The sequence below is a fragment of the Acinonyx jubatus genome, chromosome A1 (assembly GCF_027475565.1).
Source record: "Acinonyx jubatus isolate Ajub_Pintada_27869175 chromosome A1, VMU_Ajub_asm_v1.0, whole genome shotgun sequence".
Lineage (NCBI taxonomy): Eukaryota > Metazoa > Chordata > Mammalia > Carnivora > Felidae > Acinonyx > Acinonyx jubatus.
Window position 1 is genome coordinate 107,228,001 of NC_069380.1, and position 25,479 is coordinate 107,253,479.

Here is a 25,479-nt window from a genome sequence, read left to right on the forward strand (position 1 = left end):
CAACAACCAGCAAAATAAAAATTTAAACAAGTAACTTTTTTCATCAATTGGCAAAAAGAAAGCTGGATAATACAAAATATGGGCAAGACTATGGAGGAACACAATATTCTCATAAATTACTAATGGGAGTTATGAATTGGGACAGCCACTCCGGAGAGTGATTTGAAGAGTAGCCACTCTGGAAAATAAACATTAAGAAGTATTACATTTAAAATACATGCACCTATGACTCAACAGGTCCTCTTCCGGTATCTATCCTAAAAAAGCATACAGGTGTGTAAGGAGGAATGTACAAGAACATTCATTATGAACAAACTGTAACAGTTTAAAGAAAACCAACCATCACAAGGAGAATGGCTAAACTGTTATAGCCTGTTATGGAATACTGTGCAACAGTTCAAGGTATGAGGTAGACCTGTATAGTCAAAGTTGAATAGGTCTCCTTGATACACTGATTAAAAAAGTAACTATCATTATAAATGTAAGACTCATTTTTTTAAAAGCCTAAAAATACCATTACATATTTTCTGGGTACAAACTTATCTAAGGGTGGGAGAAAAGATCTGGAGAAATATATACCAAACAATCAAGAGTAGTACTCTCTAGTGAAAGAGAAAGATCAAGGCTGGTAGTCCAAAAGGAATTTCAGCATGAAGAAAACATTCCTCTATTATTTCTATGAATAAATTATTTGAAATGTTTTCAAACATGAAAACAAATATATATAAATCCATGTATGTGAGGGTAATTTTCTCTTACCTTCCCACTTAAAAAATGGTCACAAACACTGGAATGTGATAAAATTCTATAGCCCTTACTGTGTAAGGGTAGCTATACACATAGTAGTATACATTCTGGCATTTTATGATAAAAAAATTAAATAAGGGTCAAAAATGAGTTTTACTAGAATCCCTTATGAGAACATGGTAAGTGCTAACATACTTGACATACAAAGCAGAGCTAAGAATGAGCATGCAACTTAAAACCATCAGAAACCAAGTACAAAGTGACATAAATTAGGTAAAAACAAAAACTCTCAACATCAGAGCCTATACGGGAAGCTGAAAATGAGTGGAAAGTGAACTTACGTCTATGTTTTCACCCTACTCCTTTGAATGCGGTACTCATGCTCTCTCTATTCCTATTATGTATAAGTGTGTGTATGTGTATCTATATCTACCTACCTACCTATCTACCCATCTAAATAAGCTTGAGTGAGCATGATGCAATCAGAAAACAGTAAGGAAATCAGGGTAGCTCAGGTGGGGATATACGTAGAGCCAGAAGTAGTATTTTTAGATTTCCTCTACTAGAAAAAAAGCTATTAAAGAACTCTAAGCAAGAAAATGACTAGAAGAGATCTGCTTTTTAAAAAGATTACTCTAGCATCATAGAAGATGAAATGGAAGACATATGTATGGAGACATGAAACATTAGTCAAGGCACAAGACAGAAGCCTTATGAAATTAAAAGCAGATTTATAAAGGAGCTTCCAGGACTAGAGAGAGTGACATATCCTTGAAATATCTGCTGACAATGAGAGAGAATTAAAAATAGATTCTAAGGCCCAAAAAGCACAGTTTGGAAACTGTTTTAGACAGTCTAAAATTTCTCAAAAGCCCTAAAGGAAAAAGCTTTATCTAATCACAGTAGCCTTGGGTATGTTACACCAGCACTCTGCCTGAGGCAAGTCAAACTACAGCGGAAGCATGCGTGCCTAATTCAAATTCATTATTTTTACTAAAAGATGAAGTTTGAAGGAATACTGTTAAACAAAAGTATTAGAGTTTTTCCATTCTAAGACACATGTATCTCCCCACTTTAACATTTTTAAAAGCAAAGAGCAGCTTTCATTCAATATTTGCATTTAATAGTAAGTTTATTTAAAGTATTGACAGACTTGTTGAGAAAAAAGGAAATCAGTTTCCTCTTTGGGCCTGAGTAGCCCAGTCAGTTGAGCTTCTGACTCTTGATTTTGGCTCAAGTCATGATACCAGGGTTGTGGGATCAAGCCCCGTGTTGGTCTCAGTACTGAGCATGGAACCTGGTTAAGTCTGTCTCTCTTTCCACCTCCCCCTTCTACTCTTCCCTATTCACACTCACTCTCTCTCTCAAATTAAAAAAAAAAAAGTTAAAAAGAGTGGGCAACTTTGAGACAAGCAAGAAAACTAGAATAGATGCAATGAATGAGGAGGAACGTACCAGAAGATAAAGGTAGAAGAGTCATACACTGTCTAGTGACTCATGGTTAAGACTTTGGCTTACAGTCTGAACAAAGTCTGTTCAGAAGGGAGTGATCAGTTGTGTCAAAAGCTACAGACAGGATAAGTAAGATAAGGGCCAAAAACAAAACAAAACAAAACAAAACAAAACAAAACACAACAAAACAACAACCTATAGATTTAGTTGTGTGTAAAAATGAAAATTGGGGTCGCCTGGGTAGCTCAGTCATTTAAGTGACGGACTCTGGCTCAGGTCATGATCTCATGGTTTGTGGGTTTGAGCCCGGCATCGGGCTCTGTGCTGACAGCTCAGAGCCTGGAGCCTGCTTCAGATTCTGTGTCTCCCTCTCCCTCCGCTCCTCCCCAACTTGTGCTCTTTCTCTCTCTCTCTCAAAAATAAACATTAAAAAAATTTTTTAAGAAAAAAAAGAAAGAAAATGGAAGCACTTCCTTGACCTGTGACCCAAGAGCACCTAAGAGAAGGCAAATAGAAGCCGAAGAGGTAATGCCTCTTCCATCCAGTAAACAGTTCCTTTGGGCAAGCAATTTCCACAGACCAGGAAGGTGAATTCTCAGTCACTCAAGGAACATCAACCTCCTGAAAAAAATCCACACGCACTCAACTAAGAGAAGAACTGAAACGTGAAGAAAAAGCTAAGACAACAATGAGGTAAATGAATGGTATCCATAAAAGGAAAACAAGTTATTAAACAAGGGTGGTTGTGAAAAATCATCAGTGGAGATTTCATAAATGATTACTACAATTAGAAATTTGAAAGATGAAGAGCAGAACAGCAACTGGTCACAAGTGGAGAATCAGTGAGCTAGAAGATCAGACTGAAAATGCATGGAATGAAAATAAAGTATGAAACAAATGTTTAGAGATATTTTGGACAGATCCAGAGTTCTAACATCTGGAGCAATAAGACGAGAACTGCAGTTTTCAAAAAATAAATTTCCCATAAATGAATACCCAGGGGAATCTTCAGCTTGAGAGAGACTTCCAGGTACCAAGAAAACAAAACAAAACAAAAATTACAACAATCCATGGTAAAACTTCACGGCATAAAGGATAAAAATAAAATCCAAAGAAAAACACAACTAACCACAAACAACAAGAAAAACAGATTGCTTGACAAAGGAATAAGAATTAAAAGGAGTCCAGACTTCTCATCACTAACACTGGATGCCAGAAGACAAGGCATTAACTTTTTCAAAGTGCTAAAAAGAAAAGACTTTAGATTATTTTATAAAATAAACAATTATTTTATAAATATAAAGTAAGGCATTTTGAACATTTAAGTTCATCTACTCCCCCTTTCCCCCTTCTCTTGCTGCTAGAACCACTTATTCTGTTAAGAACATAAAAGAATTCAGAAGTAATGAAATCCAAGTAGTAGGGTGGGCAAAATACATGAATTAATAAATAAAAATCAGTAGGATGTACTGGAAAATCAAAAGTACGAAGTATGAAAAATTAATCACAGGTTTAATGTGTTTAATCACAATCCAGAGTTAAAATTCCATCAGGAATAACATGAAAGATGGGGGAGGGGAAAGGGAGACATGTACTCTTTTACAAATACTTAATTTACATAGTCAAGTACTAATCACAGAATCCTGCTCAGATGGTATTTGCTGGCATCGAATCAAACCTTAAAATCTGATTTTTTTAAAATCCCCTTTGGCTCTTCTACACTTGTTAAATCTTAAAAGTTGATTACCAGTACCACCAAGGTCTATTTTTTGTTGTTATTCTAAAAAAAACAACCCCTATATCTCATTCTTGATTTTCTTTAAAGCTTATTCATTTGGTCTCATCCATTTCCCTTCTGTATGTTTTAAACCTCAGTAGTGTCGCCATCAAGCATCCACAAAGCATGGACCCCACAGGTGGCATTTGTACTACAGAGGCCACCCTTGTCTTACCAGATAGTACAAATGAAGTGTATACCTATGTTTCTTTCCATCTCTTTACATTTCAATCAGTTGTTTGATAATGAATGTCAATGTCTTTCCAGAAGCTGCATTTAAGAAAGATAGGCAGTGAGCCATCTTTCAGATAAAACTGTATACTACGACGACGCTATCCTAGTATTTCTCCCTTAGTCACCATCAGTAGGACAACCTTTAAACAAAGACATGATTTCATCCTAGGAAATGCCTCTATTGTGCCTGTCTCTATTCAACAAAACCATAAAGAAATCTTAACAGAGTCAATTAAAATGTTACTAACACATTTAGTTTTTATAAGACAAAACTAAAAATTCATACTACTCTGTTTTTGTTTTGAAATTTACATAACAGGAAAGAGAACTTGAGTGGCATCAGATTCCAGATCTATATAAACAGCCAATATAAACAATACAATTTATTAAATTACACTGTATATTTTCCTAAAACCTAGCATGTCCTTTTGTGTAGCATTCTGCTTTACTGTGAGTTAATGTTTGCTTTTAAAAAAATGACAAATATAACAGATGCTATCTTAATGTCTCAAGCTACTAATAGTTCACTTACTACTATTTTTAAAATGCTTAAGAACACTATAAAAAATGTTCATATAGTTCCTTTTAATAATAATTTTCTTCATATTCCACTGGTTAAGAATTACCCCGTCTTCCTAAAATTTCTGTGTGATAAAAATTTGTATAGCATAAGCTAGAGATTAGACTAACATAGCTATATACATCAACCACTTAAAATGAGGCAATACAATGCCATCAACTCAAAGAGTACACTCACAGAAAAGTACAGAAATAGCTATAACCAAATGATTCAGTCTGAAGGCAGTACACCTCAAATGCATTACATTTTAAGTCTACAGATTATTAAGAAGGTTTTTTCATATCCTCTTAGAGGTACATTAGGACACTTTAGAGATTCCTTTAAATTGAAAAACAAAATGGCCATGAGATTTAGCTTTTAAGACTGCTTTGTAATTCTTATTTTTACAGTTTAGAAAATGTAACAGCACAATAAGGCTCATTTACAATTCAAAATAGAATTTAAATTTAATAACTAGATTATATCAATCTCTAAGAAAATAATACACATTACTTACTTTGGAGGCCCATGGCTGAAGACAATTGGCATAACAGCGAACAAGAAAAGCCATTTCCTGGGCTGGAAAGGGTAGTTTCCTTTTCAAACCAGAGCCACACGGATGAGTATGATGACAAAATTCTGAAGTTTCTTTTTACAAATCATACGCCATTTGCAGTGTTATATAAAGGCAGATCCCAGATCTCCAAATCCCTTTCACACTGAAATTAGGAGCTTTCAGTAGCTCAGAGTATTGTTCTAAATAACTGCAACAGTTTTCATCACAAGGTTCACTTTTAACAAGCAAATCACAGCAAATTAAGATGTTTACATTTCTGGCTCAGTACATACAGACATACACATGCTTCCTCAGGCACCTGGCACAGACATGCACAGCGGTAACACAACAGTTAATACGGTATCAATCAGCGCAAATAAGGCAACATGCACCAAATCTGTGTTCCTGGATCCTGAGAAACCTTTCCTCTCTGTAACACAGCTTTGTCTCTTCTTCAACTTATTTCATTCTGTAGAGCAAGCACTGCAGTATTTCTTCTGCATCAGAAGCAAACCAGAACACTGTATCCTTAAAATGAAAGTTTCTTCTTGATATTCTTAATCACCAAAGGTTTAAAAAAAGAAAAATCAACCGTTGAGCAAGCAAATGGTACTTAAAAGATAGATATGCTCTAACAGGTTTGTCCTGGAGAATGCCTGAAAATCTCCAAAATTAAAATGTTCTCTTTTCACATGCACTATTTACAGCTCAGCAGTATTGCTTCTTGTTCTAATGCATCAGTAAGACAGTAATGTTGATCTAACTCTGGCTTTTCTGGTTGAAAATTTATATAGGATATGATACAAAAACCCTACATCTTCTGCTAAAACAAGACTATATGTTAGTGTTTTAATTCCTACTGTCCTTGCCTGTTTCACAGCAGCTCCCTAAGGAGAAGCTCCTATTGATTCCATGCTCTGCAGTAAGATGAAATATCTAATAAGAAGGAAAGAGAGTGGGAGGAGAATAGAGCTAAAAGGATGACATCACCTGTATAGAAAGCCTTCAGAAACTGCATTAGATCAATTGGCTACTGTATCTGCAGATGTAGCCCAAAAAGCAATTTACTGAGAACACACAGACACACACACACCCTTCCATGAGACACGTCAGCAAGCTACATTCTATAAGAAAAAAAAAAAATTGGCAAGCAGCACCTCTCTATTTCAGTTTTAAAAAATCCATCTTGATTTTTAATTCTGTACATTGATACATAGCTTTATTTGGGAAGCAGATTTCCTAATATTATTATTCAAATTTAGCACAGGATTGTCCTCCCAAGGGAAAATAATTAGCTCTGGTAAGATACTTGCATTACAAATACATAAGGCAGCTCAGTTCTCAGATATCACACATGTATTTGTTACACTACTCATTCAGGGATTTCTGCCTGCAAAACTTCCCATTTATCAATTAACTGTTCTAAAACGTATAACCTTCAAGATACTCTAAATTAACATCAAATATCAAAACTAGCACTAAGGTTTTCTGTAATTAGTACATTTAAGTGGAAACAATAGAATTGCATTTTGCAAAGGAAAGCTTTTACATCACAGGCACAACAGCCGACTTGCAGCATGTACCAACTCCTCTGAGGAAGAATAATCTATGCAATATGGTACTTTCCTGCAGCCCAGTGCTCAATTCCTAGAAAGACACAGGAAGCCAGTAAAACTCAGAAGCATAAGAGAAGAATGAAATTATAACTGCTTTAAAAATTGAGCTTGGACGAAAAATTAACCTCATTTTGCTTTAAAAATTACAGAAAAAAAATTTTTGCCACACCCTGTCCAATCTAAAAACACAATTCCTCTAGTACCCACCCTTACTCTTCACAGTTCTGCCACAAGGCATCTACTGCAGATACTCCTATGAGGAGCTTGCACTTAAGGTGGTAATGTTGCCTCCCAATGGCGAAAAAAAGACACAGTTTCCAACGGTAAAATGCTTGGTACACCTTCAGACAATAAAATTCTGACACTTACAACTGATGAACAAAGCAGAGGAGTACAATTATTTTGCTTTATTAACCTAACACTATTATGAAGACAAGGGGTATGCAACGTAAGAGAAGAAATTATAACCTGAGAGATAGGTGTTACTACAAAGGACTCCACTGTCAAAGAAACATCTTGTCATTAGCACACACCCCCCCATACCCCAAAAAAGAGGACTTCAATACCTCTGGGCAAAGTATGAGTCACTTTCTCAACAATACTATGCTGCCAATCTGAATTATGCTGTTACTTACAAAACTACAATTAACTTTAGTAAAGCTAAATATTATTCTGAACAAAGACAACTCATGCTTTCAAAATATGTGATCACTTATGAATCAAGATTTCTATAAAACTTAAGAATTATGTTTTCTGCAAAAATTTCAAAGGAATAGATGTAAACATTTTGCGTTTAAATGTAAAATTAAATTTCAAAAGTACAAATGAGCATGAGTAGCTTTCTAAACATAAAACATGGAAAATATATAGAGGCTGATTTTCAAACACCAATGTATTTTTTTCAATTATTTTAAATAAACTACAATGAGTTGGGATTTTCACCATAACATTAAGCATTCAAGAATAAATTAGCTAAAATCTAATTTTAATCACTCATATTTTAAAACAGAAAAATGATAGCAGGCACTGTATGTAAATGAAGCCCAACAATTCCTAAAGATAAATTTCTAAAAGACAAGCCTTTGTACATAAACATCTGTAACATGACTTAAAAGAGTATTTTAGTTTCAGTGGGAGATAATAATTACATTCATGTACAGTACCAACAGGATAAATTATTACCAAATCAAAAATAAAATCATAATGGTCAAGTTTCCCCCTTTTTATAATAAATCATGCTGATAGCACACAAAGAAGGACCTCAAGCTGAGCAAGGGAGAGCTATCTCTTAGCTGCTTAAAGAAACTGCTGCCCTGTGTGTGAAATGCAATCCACTAAAAGCCATATGTTAGAAACCACTATTGTAAACACCAATTCAATAAAGCAACAATTCTCTTTTCCTTCAGTGTGGCCTGGAAGTGAAGATGACATCACCCTTTTCCTTGTTCTACACATCATCTCATACTATGTGCCCTTCTAGGGAACCCTATGGCGAATCGTGCATGCAGACTCTCCCTGTGCAACAATACCATGAAAGAAACAAATAGGCCAAGTCCTATATTCAGCTATGAATCCACCAGCACTCTGATGGTACACCAGACCACATTACTTCTTCAGAAAGAACAACATGACCTCTTAATTAATGAAGGAAGAAATAAACATCTTTTGAAGAGAATAGTCAGTAATTTGTCAAATCACTAAAAATATGATCAGGTGATAGAACATTTTTTTCACTTCCATCATTTTTAGAATTTTATTGTGATCTCATTCCATTATCTTACCAATTCAAATGAAGTAATTGCAGCAAGGAGAATGCCCTGATCTACACATTATCTAGGAATCATCACCACAGGATAGCCATTTAAGAATACATTTCCCCTGTACATCAAACGCCATAATGCTAAGCCACATAAGATGAAATCTTTAGCTTCAGGAGTATCCTCTGCACCACCATAAAATAAAGCAATCAACCTATATTGGCTTTAAAAGCTTCAAAGCATTACAAAGTTATTTTTATAAAAATCTAGATGCTATATAGCTAAGATATAAAATGTATGTTAACTGTATAAACTATATCTAAACAAAAATACAAACCAAAACATCTGAACTCATATTGCATAGAAAGCCAAAAATGAAGTTCTGATAGATGCTAAACTAGAAGTATACTTTGTACTTAATAAGCAACAACACTGAAAAGGAGGAGAAAAAAGGTCATTAGGGATAAAGGTAAGTTATCAGAGAATATACGTTCCAGACATAAAAACAAAAAAACAACAATAAGAAAAACCTGGTCATAGTAATGTCAGGCAAAGTCATACCGTTTATTTCCCATTTGCACATTGAAATATTGCAATCACAACTTAAGAGAAACCGACCTCAAAAGCATGCGAACAAAAGAAAAATTATGGAGTTTCACAAAATAAAATAAACAGGCCACTCATTTCTGTATTTCAGTTTTATGTATTTGGTCTTCAAAATATAAATTGCTAAATGTATGGATTTATATAGTAAAAACACTTTAATCCTTTTGGAAGATGAATGACCGTTTACCGTAATGGCAGAGGTAACATACAAGCCCTTTTAAAAGATCACAGCAAGCTTTCCCACCTCTTCCTCATCCCTTGCTTAACTTGAACATTTGAAATGAATCTTCATTAAGTTACCAGACATAGTTAACTCTGATTACTGGTGCCCCTCAGGAATTCCTGATTTCAAATTGCATTCTATCTATTCGTCAGCCTTTCTGAAAATAGGGAAGCCAGAGTATCAACACTCTCCTCCTATTCTTTTATAAGAAAAGTGTGCTTCAGCACACGATCATCTATGTCCACTAAATGGTCAGCACCATGCTGCTGAAAACTCTGTTAAAGCTACCAGCAGGACACATAAGCACTATGAAATATGATCCTTCCTTAGGGAGTGATCAAGGAAGAAAAAGCAAAGGAGAGGGAAGCCTTCATCACCAAGGTGATGTAAGCTTCTATAATTAGAATCAGTGAAACTGAAGGAACAATAAAAAGGCACACCATGCTTCCACTTTCCCCTACACTGTGCAGTTATATGAAGCATTTTTCACTCATTCAATCACCTACACACACATGCAAATAAATACATTCTATGTGTATAGTAAACAGTCAAATGTGCTATACACTATATGCAAAGCTAATGTAAAGTTTTAAAATACTGTATTTTCTTTAAAAATGAGGTCTACCCATAATTAAAATAGAGCTATATATAAAGATAAGTGGAAAAATAAATCTCATTTAAAAGATTAAACTATTGAGAATATTCTCTCCATCTGAAGATTCGTGGATTATATTTGAGACCACCTTTAAATCACTTCTCTATTTTTTTTTTTTTTTTTTTTTTTTTGAGAGTGAAAGAACAAGTGGTAGAGGGTCAGAGAGACAGAAGAATCCCAAGCAGGCTCCGCACTGTCAGTGCAAAGCCCAATGTGGGAATCCAATTCCTGAACCATGAGATCATGACCTGAGACAAAATCAAGAGTTGGGTCACTTAACTGACTGAGCACCCAGGCGCCCCTCACTTCTCTAATTTTAAATAATGCATTTTCTAGTTCTATAAAAGCCAAATGCTGAACAAAGCATAGTTTCTGAACAGATAACAAATCAGACTAAAAAGCAATAAAAATCAGCATTAATGTGTTTGCTATGTCTCAGTAGTTATAATTCTTCCAACCCAAATGTTCTTGAAAATCATTACCTTGGGCCACTGGTACATATTAATATCAGAATTGCTTCAATTTTTTTTTTAACGTTTTATTTATTTTTGAAACAGAGAGAGACAGAGCATGAACTGGGGAGGGGCAGAGAGAGAGGGAGACACAGAATCGGAAGCAGGCTCCAGGCTCTGAGCCATCAGCCCAGAGCCCGACGCGGGGCTCGAACTCACGGACTGTGAGATCGTGACTTGAGCTGAAGTCGGACACTTAACCCACTGAGCCACCCAGGCGCCCCGTATCAGAGTTGCTTCAAACAATCTTCAGAAGAGGTTTCATTAGCAGCTACTGCATAAAGTTTCAAGTAAGTTAAAAACAATTTTCCAATTCTGGTTCCCTGAGCAGATCCATATGAATGAGTGTCACCTTAAAAGACAAAAGAGACCAAAAGAGCACACCCTGCACTCCTTGAGCTCCCAACATTCCTGAAGTTCATAAAAAAGTGATCAAGACAATTTCTTAAAACGACCATTTAGAAGTTAGCAATACTTATGTAGAGCCTTAAAAATAATTTTTACATCCTTAATCCAGTAATTTAACTTCTACTAATCAACCCTAAGAAAAAAAAATCCAAGTCCAGTTAACTCATACATGTTGTTTGTAATAGGGAGAAAAAGTAGAAGCTGCATGGGAATCCTATGTTACACTCGTATGATATAATATTAATATTATATGTTTTGGGAAAAAATTGCATGTGTAGTAGAAAGGTAGGAGATATAAAAATTCAGCACTATCTAAATTAGAAGATCTGAATTAATCAAGATATATTTAAAAATCGTTAGCAACACTAGCTATCTCTGGTTTGAGGATTACAGCAAGTTTCTCTCTTAATGTTCTTGCATGTTTTTACATTTCTACAATGAGCATTTTTTCTTCAGAATTTTTTTTTAAACTGCTCCAGGCAGGCATCTGTCCTTAGTTCGATTACAGTATCACCCCTTTGCTTTTTCTCTGTCCATTGGTGGACTCATCACCCTCTAACTAGGTACAAGAACTTCCTGTCAAGAATTCCACATTATTTCTCAGGAGGCAAATGGGAAGAATTTTCCTACTTGGAGATGTTAGACACTCATGAATTGAGAGGATAGTCCTCTTCTGTAATGCAGGTGCTAAGCACCACCGCTATAAAAGCACTCTGGAGCCTTTATAAAAGAGGCCTAACAAAGCTACCTAGCCCTTTCCATCATGTGAGCAGACAGTGAGAGGTCAGAGTCTGTAAGCTGAGAGGCTTTCACCAGAACCCAAACATGCCTGCACCCTCATCTTAAAATTTCAGCCTCTAGACCTGTGAAAAATAAATTTGTGTTATTTATAAACCACTCAGTCTGTGGCATTTTGTTACAGCGGCCTGAATGGACTAAGACATCCTCCATAAGGAGATTTCAGGAATCATATGTGTGGACCTAAGTCCTCTAATTTCTGATGAGCTTTCAGGGGGCAGGATCTCATTTCTTACCACAGGAATGGCTTGATAAATAAAACACTCACAGTCTCTACCAAAGCAGAACACATTTTGCTAAAAAACTTAAGAGGTCACATTCATGGACCAGTACAAGAATAGAGCCATTATTCAGGATACCAACATAAAGGTGGTTACATGATCTGATCCTAATAATCACCTCCTATTCAGGTGTACTGACAATTATGTCTTAATCTTGCTAAATATGCTCTGAATCCAAACTCAACAGCCTGCACCGCAGAAGAGCAGGAAATTTAAGATGAAATCAAAGAGGGTGCAGAAGAGGAAGAGCTGCATGCCTCATTATAATTTGTGCACCTAAAATCAGATTCTAGAGTATCATACCATACCTACCACCTGCATACGTTCCTAGAACAATGAACTGTAGAAAGAAAATCTACAAAGGTGACCAAAAGGAAGCCCTCTAAATTTAAAACCATGACCCATGATGCTTCCATGGAAATCCCTCTTTCCATGTGTCTTTTTGCGAACAGTTTAATGGTTCCACTTAAATGCAGGTGCCATGATGGAGAAAGAGAAAAGCATGACCAGTGGCTTATCCTGTGCCTGAGAATGTAAAAAGCAACATAGGGGACAAGAAAGAAAAAAATGTAGTCTACTGAGGAATGTGGGACCTAGTTAAGAGAAGATAACAAGCACACCAAACAACCATACTGTTCCTTATTCAAAAATATAGCAGGAGCAAGGAGAAATCAATAAAAAGGGCTCTAATTTCATAAATGAAGTACCAGAACACCAACAAGATTTTTTTAAACCTTTGAAGAATGTCCCTATTTACATTTCAGTTATTGATGTTTTCACAAAAATGAGCATGAATGTTCTCTGGTATTCTGGAAATTCATTTCAAGTTAACTAAAGGCATACTTGGTGCTTGACTTTGGTGAAACCAAGATACTTCCCCCTTGCTGATCCTGCTTTAATTTTACCATTTAACTTCACATATATACACCAGTATTAAAAATTCAACTCATTACATTTGAAAAATTTTCACCACTGATGGCAATTAAAACACAGCAATCAACTTTACGTAAAAAAAATACAGACATGCAGGAAATTCTTAAATAAGTTGTTTACTCTGTTTTCTGGAAGGCACAGTAGGATACCATTCTGGACAAAAGGAGGAAATGTTAAAATTCAAACTGCTTCATCAAAGGACAGAATTACCTTAGGTAAAGAAGGCTCTAAGAACAGGGAGAGAGAAAAACAGGACCAAAGGAAAGGACCTCCAACAAAATAATGATGCTAGAAAGCTAAAAAAATAAACTAGTACCAAGTGAGGAAGACATTTAAAAACCAACTAATCTCAAACTTTTTATTTTTTTTCAAGTTTATTCATTTTGAGAGAAACAGCACATGCAAGCAGGGAAGAGGTACAGAGACAGGGAGAGAGAGAGTCCCAAGCACACTCCACGCTGTCAGCACAGAGCCCCACGAGGGGCATGATCCCACAAACCACAAGATCATGATGCAATCAAAACCAAGAGTCAGATGCTTAACCATCTGAGCCACCCAGGCACCCCTCGAAAATATTTTGTGTTCATTATGAAATAGACACAAAACTTGCCAGAAATTTAAAAGGATAATACTACATACAAATAAAAACTACTTTCTTCCCATGTCCGAGGACTGTTTTGCAATTTACATTTTAAGACACCTGAGCTAAACTACTGGCTTTGCTAACTACTATCACAAAGAAGCCCTTCAAATCAGTAATCCCAAAAACAGTGATCAGTTTTTGGCAGACATCTCCTGTTGTCATTTAACTGGACTCTAGCTACTTACTGTATACAGAAAAGCACACTTTCAGTGACTTTCATATACACTGAGTAACCACTTTACCTCTTAAGGTTGGACAAAGAAATTACCTTGTTTGAAGTGAGCTACTATGAATACACACTACAAAAATAATTTGGGTGCGGTGAGGACAGCGGCAGTTGGCTGACTATTGGTTGTCCTAACCTCAAGCCAGCTTGATTTTCTTTTTCCTTTCCCTTTGCTCTAATTCTTTAGCTTGTTTTTTATTATATTAACATATTTAAATATCTTTTCAATAACTTTTTTTTTAAGTTTATTTATTTATTTTGAGAGTGAGCGAGTAGGTGAGAGACAGAGATAGGGAGAGAGAGAGAATCCTAAGCAAGCTTCACACTGTCAGCACAGAGCTGGATGCAGGGCTCAACCTCATGAATCGTGAGATGGAGACCTGAGCTGAAACTGAGAGCCGAATGCTTAACTGACTGAGCCACCCAGGCTCCCCAACATGCTTAAATATCTTGGATGTATTTCATACTCAGCTACAGAATAAATAGGAAAATCATTTTGTAAGCAACAAAAACAAAGACTGAGTATTTACAATAACAAGAGGAACAGAAGTTGCTGACATAATGAAAGTTTTTCAGAGCACCAAACACTAGGCAGAAACTTTTACATAAATTCTCTCATTTAATCCTTTCATAAATTTATAGATTATTTATGAAAACAGATGCAGGAAAGTTACAAAATGTGCCCAAAGTTACACAGGAATCTAAAGAAGCTGATGGGGGAAAAAAAAGGCAATCTCATTTTGAAAGATAGTAAGTTCAGAGGACACAATGATGATGGTTCTGTTCACATTTTCAAGGCAAGTATCTGATGTGAGAGGTGGACAACTGAACAAATGATTACAATACAGTCTCATGAAAGATCACAAATATATACATGGGATACAGAGATGTGTACCTAATTCTTCCCCAAAATCACAGAGGCTTCCCATGAAATGATATGGAATTGAGTCTTGAGGACAATTAAGATTTTTGCCAAGAAGACAAAAAATAAAAGACCATTCTAAGTAAAAGGAACAGTATATGTAAAAGATGATTATACCAACAGGTTTCTAAGCCTTCAACACATGCATATCCACACATATACAGTCATCATATTGCAATATAATATGTATATCAAATATCATGCTGTATACTTTAAACTTACATAGTGTTTGTTATATGTGAATTATATCTCAGTAAAGCTGAAGATAGGGGCACCAGGGTGGCTCAGTCAGTTCAACGTGTGGCTCTTGATTTCAAGTCAGGCTGTGATCTCATGGTTCATGGACACAGTAATTAATTAGGTATCTTTTAATGAAGAGATTATGAAACACTTTCCAATTTAGAAAAAATTTTCCGTATCTCTTAAAATGAAAAAAATATTCCTTTTACAGTGTAAGTGGGCTGGAGTAGTATGAGAGATGCTATTACAAGAGTTCTAGAAAGAATGGCAGTGAACACTAAGGCAATCACATGGAGAGACTGACAGGTGACGAGGGTATACATCTTGAAACATTTGAAAGGAAGTGTCTAGAGATATTACTGACTGATTAGACTGTGAGTGTACAAACATGTTCCCATGTACTTCAGCAACCACCCCGTAACACAGGCAGACAAATATTAACCTCAGTTTCTGAGCGAAAGCAACCAAAGCATGAAGGATTTAGATGAAATGCCCCAATCATATGGAAAGTAAGGAAGAAGTCAAGACAGATGTCTCCTGTAACTGCTTGACTATTTCCAGTTGGCATAATTACCCATCTTATTCACTGATTACTCCCAATCACCTTTTTGCTATTTCTAAATATGAAACACACCTTACTCAAAGATCCAAACCTTAACATATTCTCACAGAGAGCATCTGAAAACATTTAAATTTGTTGAAAACTCTGAGAGGAATACCCAAAGAAGTTTCAAAAACATAACTGTCAGGAATGCTCCTTTAACATTAAGAAAAACAACCTTTCCCTTTCCCATTATGGTTCGCATCTTCACATAAAGCAATATATGACAAAAATATGAAAATAATTCATAAAAATAAACCATTCTTTTCAATCATTCTAAGCGTTCAGTTACAGAATAAAACATGCCAAGTCTTTAGTACCACAAAACTTTGATGTATAGGTTATATACTAATAATACTTATGACAAAGGATAGTAACAAATTATTCCATACATCTTTAAGAATTTTTGACCTTCAGCAGTTTAGCAAGAAAAGGTTGATTATAGTTTGCAAATGAAAAGATAAACTCAGCTACTGTCTAAAAGAAAAAATGCTTCCTTTTGATCTCTCTGAATCGCTGACAGAAGAACAAAAGAAGTAAAGGGCCCCCGAGTAGCCATAAAACCAATTTTCTACTGGATGTTTTCACAAATACTAATTAACATTTTTGCTACACAGCAGCATCCTTATCTAGACCAACTATCAATATATAGGTATTTGAACAGACACATAGGTTTTACATACTGGTGACTTTAATGAAAAGTAAATGAAAAGCTCTTATAATCTTTTCCAAGTTGCCTGAAATATATCCCTTTTGAATCAAAAGCAAACACACACTATTATTTCAAGAAACAGCAAATGCAAGTATCATGACCAAAAATCTAATCTCATAGTTATTAACTACCCTAAATCAACTTAGCTCTTCCCTCTGCCAAATCCCTGACAGTACTTAGTAGGCTGAGTACTTAAAACTAGCAATAGAAGCCTTTAAATGCAACAATGCCACACTTCACTTAGACTCATCAAATGGACTGAATCCCAAGCAGTGTGCCTGTTGCTCTTTCTGGTCCACTCAGGAACCCAGCATAACCCCAAGATGACAACTTTCAGCACACATGAGAGTTACAAGTAAATGACATGAGCATAAGCTATAGCTACCTAGAGGAAATATAGAATCTATTAGGCTTCATGACATGACACTAAAATAATCTAAGAACACACTAGAGCTGAGACTGGAGTAAGTAACCCAAACACACATACAAACTATGCACTCTAGCTCATATAAGGAAAACCAAATAATGCAATTAAAGGTACTTTAATTTAGAAATTCTACTTCTTAGAACTTTTCTAAAGAAACCAATAACTGGACACATGTAACCACAAAGATAATTAGCGTTAAAAAAAAAAAACCTAAAAATTCTGAATGACCAAATACTGGGGAGTAAATAATGACAATTATTATAATGGAGTATTAGGACACTATAAAGAGACACTATTAAGGTAATGTAAAAAAATTTTCTTTAAGAGCATTCAAAGATGTTCAGATTACACATCTAAGTTTTAAAAAGTTATAAAGCAGAACACATGTTTAAGTTTTACAAGTTGGCCAAAAAGCTTATATATTTATCTTTAGGTAGAAAGAACCTTTATCCAAGAATATACAAAATATCATCAACGGTTACATAACTGGGTGGTAATGACTAGTCAACTTTCAATTTTTCTAAAACAGGCATGTACTACTTGCATAATAATGCAAAACATGTTCATTTAAATTAATTCTTTATGGGGGAATTTATTACATAAAAAGAAATTATTTTTTTAAAGAAATGATTAAATAAAAAGAACAGGAAATGAACACTGTGTACCTCTGGATGTGGTGAAAAAAATAGGGGATCATTTCATGTAATTCTTTGTTGTTGGAAATAGAATGTATGGAATCAATGAAGTTAGGCAAACATGGCTAAATCCTTTGAGCTGTCTTAAATGTAACACTTATTCCACTATACAAAACTCCCTAAATAATCCTCCTTACTCCTAACATGGAAGGAAGCATTTCTGTTTCTGACAACCAAATGAATTAAACATACTCTCGGGAATTTTGTTGCAATCAATCTCTAGACTGTTTTTATATTTATATTTTATATTTTGCAATCAATCTCTAGACTGTTTTCTTTGAAAACTGATAAAATACACCTGGATTTAGTCTTTCTTAGATTATTCTTACTTCTTGATTCAAATACTTTTTAGTTTAAAATGAAGTTCTCTACAATTACAAAACTGAAGACTTCTGGAGAAACAGCTTATGTTTCTTGTGGTGTGACAAAAGCTAATTATTTCATCTGCTTCTCTTTTTTCAATATTTGCATGTGAAAACCTATCGCTAACACTTGCGCATGTTTCTGTACTAACACACAGTATTTGTATTTCTCTCATATCACAAGGGAAAAAGTGACATATTTTTCTTTCTTTACATGTCTTACAGCTTATCAGGAAAAAAGCTCCCAACGAGTCTATTACCTGAGTTCTCAGCTAGAACTCTAATCTATATTCTATTCAGGCAATCAAAAGGCAAGAAAATCCACAAGTAAGTTCTAAAAAGATATGGTAAGAACTTTTTTTTTTTTTTTTACATTATTTAAACAAAACCAAAAGTAAAACAAAACTTCCACTGGTACATACAAGCATTTCTACCAAACTCAAGTGAGAAGTATTTTAACAAATGAAATACATTTATTTGTCTCAAAATTTTATCCATTAAGCCCAAAGTGATGCTATTATCAAAAATATATGTAAATTAAAGATACTATATATAAAAATTAAGGAAAATCCATGAACTATTCCTACATATACTCACAGAAAGATAGCTGTTAATGTCCACGTCATCGGTAATGGTTTGGCGCTCTCCTTTATAATTAATTTTCCGAAACCTTCGTCGAGACTGTCTGGCAGGAATTTCTCTTTGTAGAATACTATCTTCATTATCTTTGGAATTTTCTACCTGAAACACATGTTCACATTCCTGATTAAATATCCAATTTTTCCATATTACTGACAGTCTATGGAGTCTTAACAGGCTCATAAGGAGGATTCATTTACTTCTTGCAAGAAACTGCCTCAAGAAAATAGTCTGTATAGGACAATGTTCATGAGTTAAAGATTAAAGATGACATTATAATAAAGATCTGTAGACCACAGTTTCCTTCCAGGAAATAGTCTCACTCACATAAACATATAACCTCTAAGTAAAGTCACTTACCAGAAATGACAGCTGTTAACTACACCTACACATTCAATAATTACTACCTCTGAGTTAATCCAATTATAAGCTGCCTGATTTTACATTTATTTAGGGAACAATCATGGTTATGATTTCAGTGAAATGCTAAACGGAAAAACAAAAATGTTATGAATTCTTCTTTGGTGTCCATCTTAATATATGACAACAGCCAAGAGTAAGGCTGGCATCCTTTTTTAAGATTTTATTTTTAAGTAATCTCTACCTCCAATGTGGTGCTCAAACTCACAACCTCAAGGTCAAGAGCTGCACACTCCACCGTCTGAGCCAGCCAGGCACCCCAAGTCTGGCATCTTTTAAGAAAGAAGTGAAAACTAATAATTACTGAGGCCTTAAAATGGGCCAGCATGCATAAACATACTACTGAGTTCACACAGCAGTCCTGTAAGCAAGTATTACTATCTCTAGTTTACAGATGAACAAAGTAAAATCCAAAGAGACTGATAACTTTCCACTCTCACATTGAAATACTCATTATTAAAGGTGAGTTGGTGGGGTGCCTGGGTGGCTAAGTCAGTTAAGTGTCTGACTTTGGCTCAGGTTATGATCTTGTGGTTCGTGAGTTCGAGCCCTGCATTGGGCTATGTGCTGACAGCTCAGAACTTGGAGCCTGCTTCAGATTCTGTGTCTCCCTCTCTCTCTCTGCTCCTCCCCCACTCACGCTCGCTCTCTCTCAAAAACAAATAAAAAAAAATTTAAAGGTGAGTTGGAATATAGGTCTGTCTCCAACACTTATGGTACTGATACAAGACCACATTGCCTGTCCAGTCAGACTAAACCATACTTTTTGAAATTATTTTTAAAAAGGCATAATGATGTTCTAAAGTAAATCATGTAATTAACTTCACATCACATACATAATAATTTCAGTTTCCCCCACAAGTTTTCCTTCAAATGTTCTATCCTTTGCTATTATCAAAAATTTCTAGTTACCCAAGTGTGAAAATTTCATGAAAAATCCTAATTTCCCCGCTTGTCTTCCAAATCTTATCTTCAATCATTTCTCAGAACTTCTCAATTTTTGTTTTAAGAAATTCCTCTCACACTGCCCTTTCTTTCATTGCCATTACCACCATTCATTTTTCAAGTCTTACTTCAGTCCTGAACTACAATATATAACAGTTGATCCTGATGCTTTAGTCCTGTTCCTCTCCAATGCCATCCTATATGGTCCAATAAATCCCCCAGATAAATCATCATGTCTCCTGTTCAATGGACCTCTAATAGTTACTAAATAAATTTTAAACTATTAAAACTGATATTCAAAAGCCACATATACTCCATCTCCAAAATGTTTTTATTACTTTATCTTACACAAGTAGGCCTGGGAAAACTGCTTCTTTATTCTTCTCCCCCCACACACAAAAATCCCTCTCACATAAAAGCTCTAATGAGATATGCAAAATTTCCTGATGATTTCTCAGAAAGAGTTGATGTCTGTCTGCTTCAGTTATGAGAGGTATGAGAGTTCAAAAGTAGTGCCCAAGTCAATGTGACTATCCACTGGTCCCTATTAGTAACTTATATTCAACTTCCTTAATTTGTGCTACCCTACTCATTCTATCTTCACTTGCTGAAATACTACTAATCATTTAAGACACATTTCAATTACCATCTCTTCCATAACCAGAAAAAACATTCCTCTCCTCCAGATCATAATTAGTTTATTCTGTGTACACAACCTAGATTTCTCATTAAAAGGGCATGCTCTTGGGGCACCTGGGTGGCTCAGTAGGTTGAGTACCTGACTTTAGCTCAGATCATGATCACACCTTTCGTGAGTTTGAGCTCCACGTCAGGCTCTGTGCTGACAGCTCAGAGCCTGGAGCCTGCTTCAGATTCTGTGCCTACCCCCTCCTTCTCCCCCTCCTCCACTTGCACTCTGTTTGTCTCTCTCAAAAATAAACAAACATTAAAAACAAATTATTTTTATAAAAAAAAAAGGACATGCTCTCCAGCGCCTTCAGGCCTTTGTATATGCTGCTGTTCCTACTGCCACAAAGCCCCTTACTCCTTTGCTAACATCTTGGCATCCTCCACATACTTCGTGACCCGGTTTAAACAACCCTTCCTCTGCCCCAGAAAGCTGCTACCCTTTCTACAGCACTAAGCAGATTAACCATAATTATTACTAGATAAGCTCATCTGACTAACAAGTTTCCTAAGACAGGAAATGTATTATATATTTATCTTTGTTTACTTAGCATTCAAAAAGTTTGCCAAACTGGGCAATACATTAGATTCTTTCTCATCAGACATGTTAGATCCTTGGAAATACGTACTCAAGAAATATGAGGGTAGGCAGAATAAGTTACTATTCTGAACGGTAAAATCCAGAGACAGAGAAGAATAATAACCACCTCAACAGCTAAAGAATTTTGAATAGGTAGCAATATATGCTACCTCCTTGAGATTCAATTTGCTCCTCTAAAAAATGATGGGAGAACGACCACAGAATCACTACACAATACTATGTACCAGAAACTTTAAGTTACATCATTTAAAGTTCACATGGCCCTATTACACAGCTACTCTTTCTGTTTTCATACATGGTACAGAGTCTCGTGAAACTTAAGTAATTCATACAGGTGGGTAAGGACTCAAAACCCACGTGTGACTACTAAAAAGTTCATCTCCTTCACAATGCCTTATCTCAAGGGATGAATTAGATCACCCACTTTAGGTGAAATTTCAATACCATATAACCCTTAAATCTTCCAATATCTACCAATTATTGAGCAATAGCAGAGATACACAATAAAGGCTTTTCAAAATATAAATAGTAAATTAAATCTAGGAAAGGAGTTTCTAAGCCTCAAAATTTTAAGTACCAAATGAAAAGAAAAACCAAACAATATATGAAGGATTAAGTACCCTTAACAAATCTCCCTCCAAATACAACTGAAGTGTGAGATTTAAAAAAACTAAAAATAAAAAAATAAAAGCAAGCAAATGCATACCTCATGGCACAAAGGTAAGAAATCTAAAGGCCAACAACAAAGTGAAAGCAAATACCAGGAGACAGGCTACCAGATTTCTCAACTCTAGAGACTAGACCCTCCACTTTGATGGCTGTAGGAAGTGAGAAAGTCAAGAAATAGAAAATCCACCAAAAATGGGAAACCCAACAGGAGACTTACTCGTGAAGCTCAACCCACTTACTTGAACCCTCACTGTTAGGGGTCTGGAGGAAAGGGCCCACTCTGCAGAGGAAGACAGTAAGAAAACTTGCTTGGCAGTGAGAGAAGGGGGAGCGGGGAGCAGGTGGAAAGCAACCAAACAAACAAAAAACATTTTCCCTAAGAATCTAAAACGTAAGTCATCCCTCATGCAGGTCTGTACTTTAAATCTGTTAATACCTTAACCATGTAAGTAAATTTAAAGGCATTCAGGACTGGTAAAGTACATATGCAATGGGTAAAAACAAATCTAAAACCTCTTTGCAAGAATGCAACTTTAACCTAAACCTCAAAAACTTTGCACACCTAAAATTCAAGACAATGACCTCATGGACAAACATACTTTCTCCCTCAAAAAACAAGGGGAAAAAAACCCCAACTACAACAAAACCCCAACACGAGAACAAATAATAGACATGATGAACAATAACGGCCAGAAAAAGGACAACAGACTCATACTTGCAAACACTCCCATGTATTTTAAGTATAGAAAATATAAAGTTATAATAAAAAAACCTTCAAACAGAAAGAAATTTGGAAATGAGCCAGAGATTATAAATAACAACTAAGAAGATAAGGCTTGACATGGACAAAGAAAAAAAAATTTCTCTCAAGTGCCCTTCCTCCCCAGTGCCAGGCTAGCAAACAATGAGGAATAAGCAAAAGCAGTGTTCATTTATGAAAAGGATCACAACATGGAGAGCCTGTATGAAACATAAGAGCAGAAGAAAGGCCTAAAACTGGGGGGTGGAACAAGAACACTTAGAAAAATCTTCCAAGAAACCAATCCCAATCCTAACCACAAAGTGAAACTAGAGGAATTTGAAAGCATTAGTGAACTAAAGGTAACTGTAATAATAAAAAAATCCAAACCTAGCTCAACTCTAGCAGAAGAGGTGTGGCAGGCTTAAAAACTATCTATCCTAAGTCTCTATTACCTTACACACAATGTGTATCATTAAATCCAAAATAATGAGTCATATAAAAATAAAAAGGGTAAAGAAACAGCAAAAACAAACAAAAATCTAATACACTGCTACAAGACAAAGCAAACAATAGAGCAATCCATGAAAATCAGACATGACCCAGATACGGAAACTATCAGAAAATTTAAAGCAACTATGAATGATATAATAAAGGTAGAAAGGTAGACAATATGAACAGATAAAAAAATTCAGCAGAAATAAAGAAAATAATAGAGTAAAATTACAATGTGAGAAACAAAAAACATGGTACTAAAGATGAAAAAGATGTTATGCAACTGAATTAAGTAGTGAACTTAAAAGACAAAAAAAATTACCCAAACTGAAATACAGAAAAAAAAAAAAAAAAAGAGAGAGAGAGAGAGCAAAAAAGAAAGATGAGGGAAGTAAACAGTGTATTGAGATGTAACTAAAAAAAGTATTAGGAAACTGGGAAGATAAGGCCAAAAGAAATCATACAGGATGCAGTATAAAGTCAGGATGAGATTTAAAAAAAAAAAAAATGGAAATCACAGAAGATAGGCTGAAAAAATTTAACCTATAAAGTTCAAGGAGATGACAGAAGAACAAGATCATATCCAAAAAAAAATGAAACTTTGATTAAAACAAAAACAAAACCCAAAGAGGTCCAACAAATCCCAAGCAGGATAACTGAAAAATACAAATACAAATTCATACAGCAATGATAAAAAGACTTTTAACACAGCCAGAAGGAAAATGATGATCCTCTATAAAGGAAGGTCAACTAGATTAGTAACTGAGTTCTCAAAAAAAAAAAAAAAAAAGTGACAGAATGGGACTATATTGACTGCTGAGAAAAAAAAGGATTCTCCTCACCAAATTGCATTCATGGCACATCAATACTCAAGAATGCGAACACAGTTTTGATGCTGACACTTCGTAGTCAAACTTTAGACTTCTTCTTAGTATCTATGATTTTGTACAACTCTTTCACACTGGAAAAAAACTGATTACTAATGACGTTTATTTATACGTATATTAGTAACTACACTATATTAACAATAAGCTACAAGTTTCAATTATGTCCAAATATATCTTAAAAAAATTTTTTTAATGTTTATTTATTTTTGAGAGTCAGAGTGAGAGCAGGGGAGGGGCAGAAAGAGAGGGAGACACAGAATCTGAAGCAGGCTCCAGACTCTGAGCTGTCAGCAGAACCGGAAGCAGAGCTTGAATTCACAAACCACGAGATCATGACGAGAACTGAAGTTGGACACTTAACCGACTGAGCCACCCAGGCGCCCCAAATAAATGTATCTTAAGGTGCAGAATTTCCTTTCATAATATACATATACATGTTACCTATCCATATATAACAGCTTTAACAATATCAATATTACCACGAACATCCTGGTACTACATAGTCTTGTTTCCTAATGATTTATGCATATACTGTAATAATAGTAATTACATACTATCACATAAATGTAATACATGTTTATGTATAATAATGTACGTATCTATACACACACACAAACAAAATTTTTAACACTGCCATTACTACTAAAAATAAGACTACTGGCCCTTTCTGACCTTATGACTTATCCCATTAGAAATGCACAGACAAGGGGCACCTGGGTGGCTCAGTCATTTAAGCAATGACTCCTGATTTTGGCTCAGGTCATGATCCAGCAGTGGCGAGAGTGAGCGCTGTGTTGGATTCTGTGCTGGGTGTGGAGCCTACTTGAGATTCTCTCTCTCCCTCTTTCACTGACTCTCCCCGGCTTGCACTCCTGTGCTGCTTTCTCCAAAAAAAAACAAAACAAACAAACAAAAAAAAAAACAGACAAAATACTGCCTTTTAAAGTCACTAGAAACAATAAATCTTGGTAGAATTATACCAACAATTTTACATATATGAAATTCACCTGTTTTGTTTTTGAGTAAATATTACATTTTTTCCCTCCTTTATGAATTATTTTAAGTATATAAAAATCTTTGTATGGCTGAACTAATGAGGTCAGTCTTCTTTCTCAGGTTTCTTCTAGCTCTTCTTTTTTATTCTTCCACATGTATTTTGACAAAATCACCACCATACCTGATGGTATTTTTCAGCGGGATCTCATCAAATTTACAAGGTATCCAAAGGAAAATTAATAATTTTATGATAGGAACTCACTATTTAAGAACATGGTTATCTCATTTTTTTCAAATTTCTTAAATTTATAGCAAAGTATTTTTAAATTTTTTTGAAGTTTTTATTTGTTTTTGAGAGAGACAGAGAGAGAGAGAGCAGCACAGCTGGGGAGGGACTGAGTGAGAGGCAGACACAGAATCAGAAGCAGGCTACAGGCTCCCAGCCGCCAGCACAGAGCC

The 25,479-nt window shown here is 35.3% G+C and overlaps 1 protein-coding gene across 10 annotated transcripts in view; it reads right to left on the reverse strand.

The window, feature by feature from the left end:
• The window catches only part of RAPGEF6 (Rap guanine nucleotide exchange factor 6), a 188,009-nt gene that overhangs the window by 103,111 nt on the left and 59,419 nt on the right, over positions 1–25,479 (reverse strand). For 9 of the 10 annotated variants that reach the window (XM_053220571.1, XM_053220563.1, XM_015067414.3 and 6 more), the window contains one exon: positions 18,540–18,683. In XM_053220571.1, coding sequence (XP_053076546.1) covers positions 18,540–18,683 — 144 coding nt within the window. Of the gene's footprint in view, positions 1–5,286; positions 10,778–18,539; positions 18,684–25,479 lie in introns of those variants that run through there. The other variant, XM_053220586.1, reaches the window with a different exon arrangement.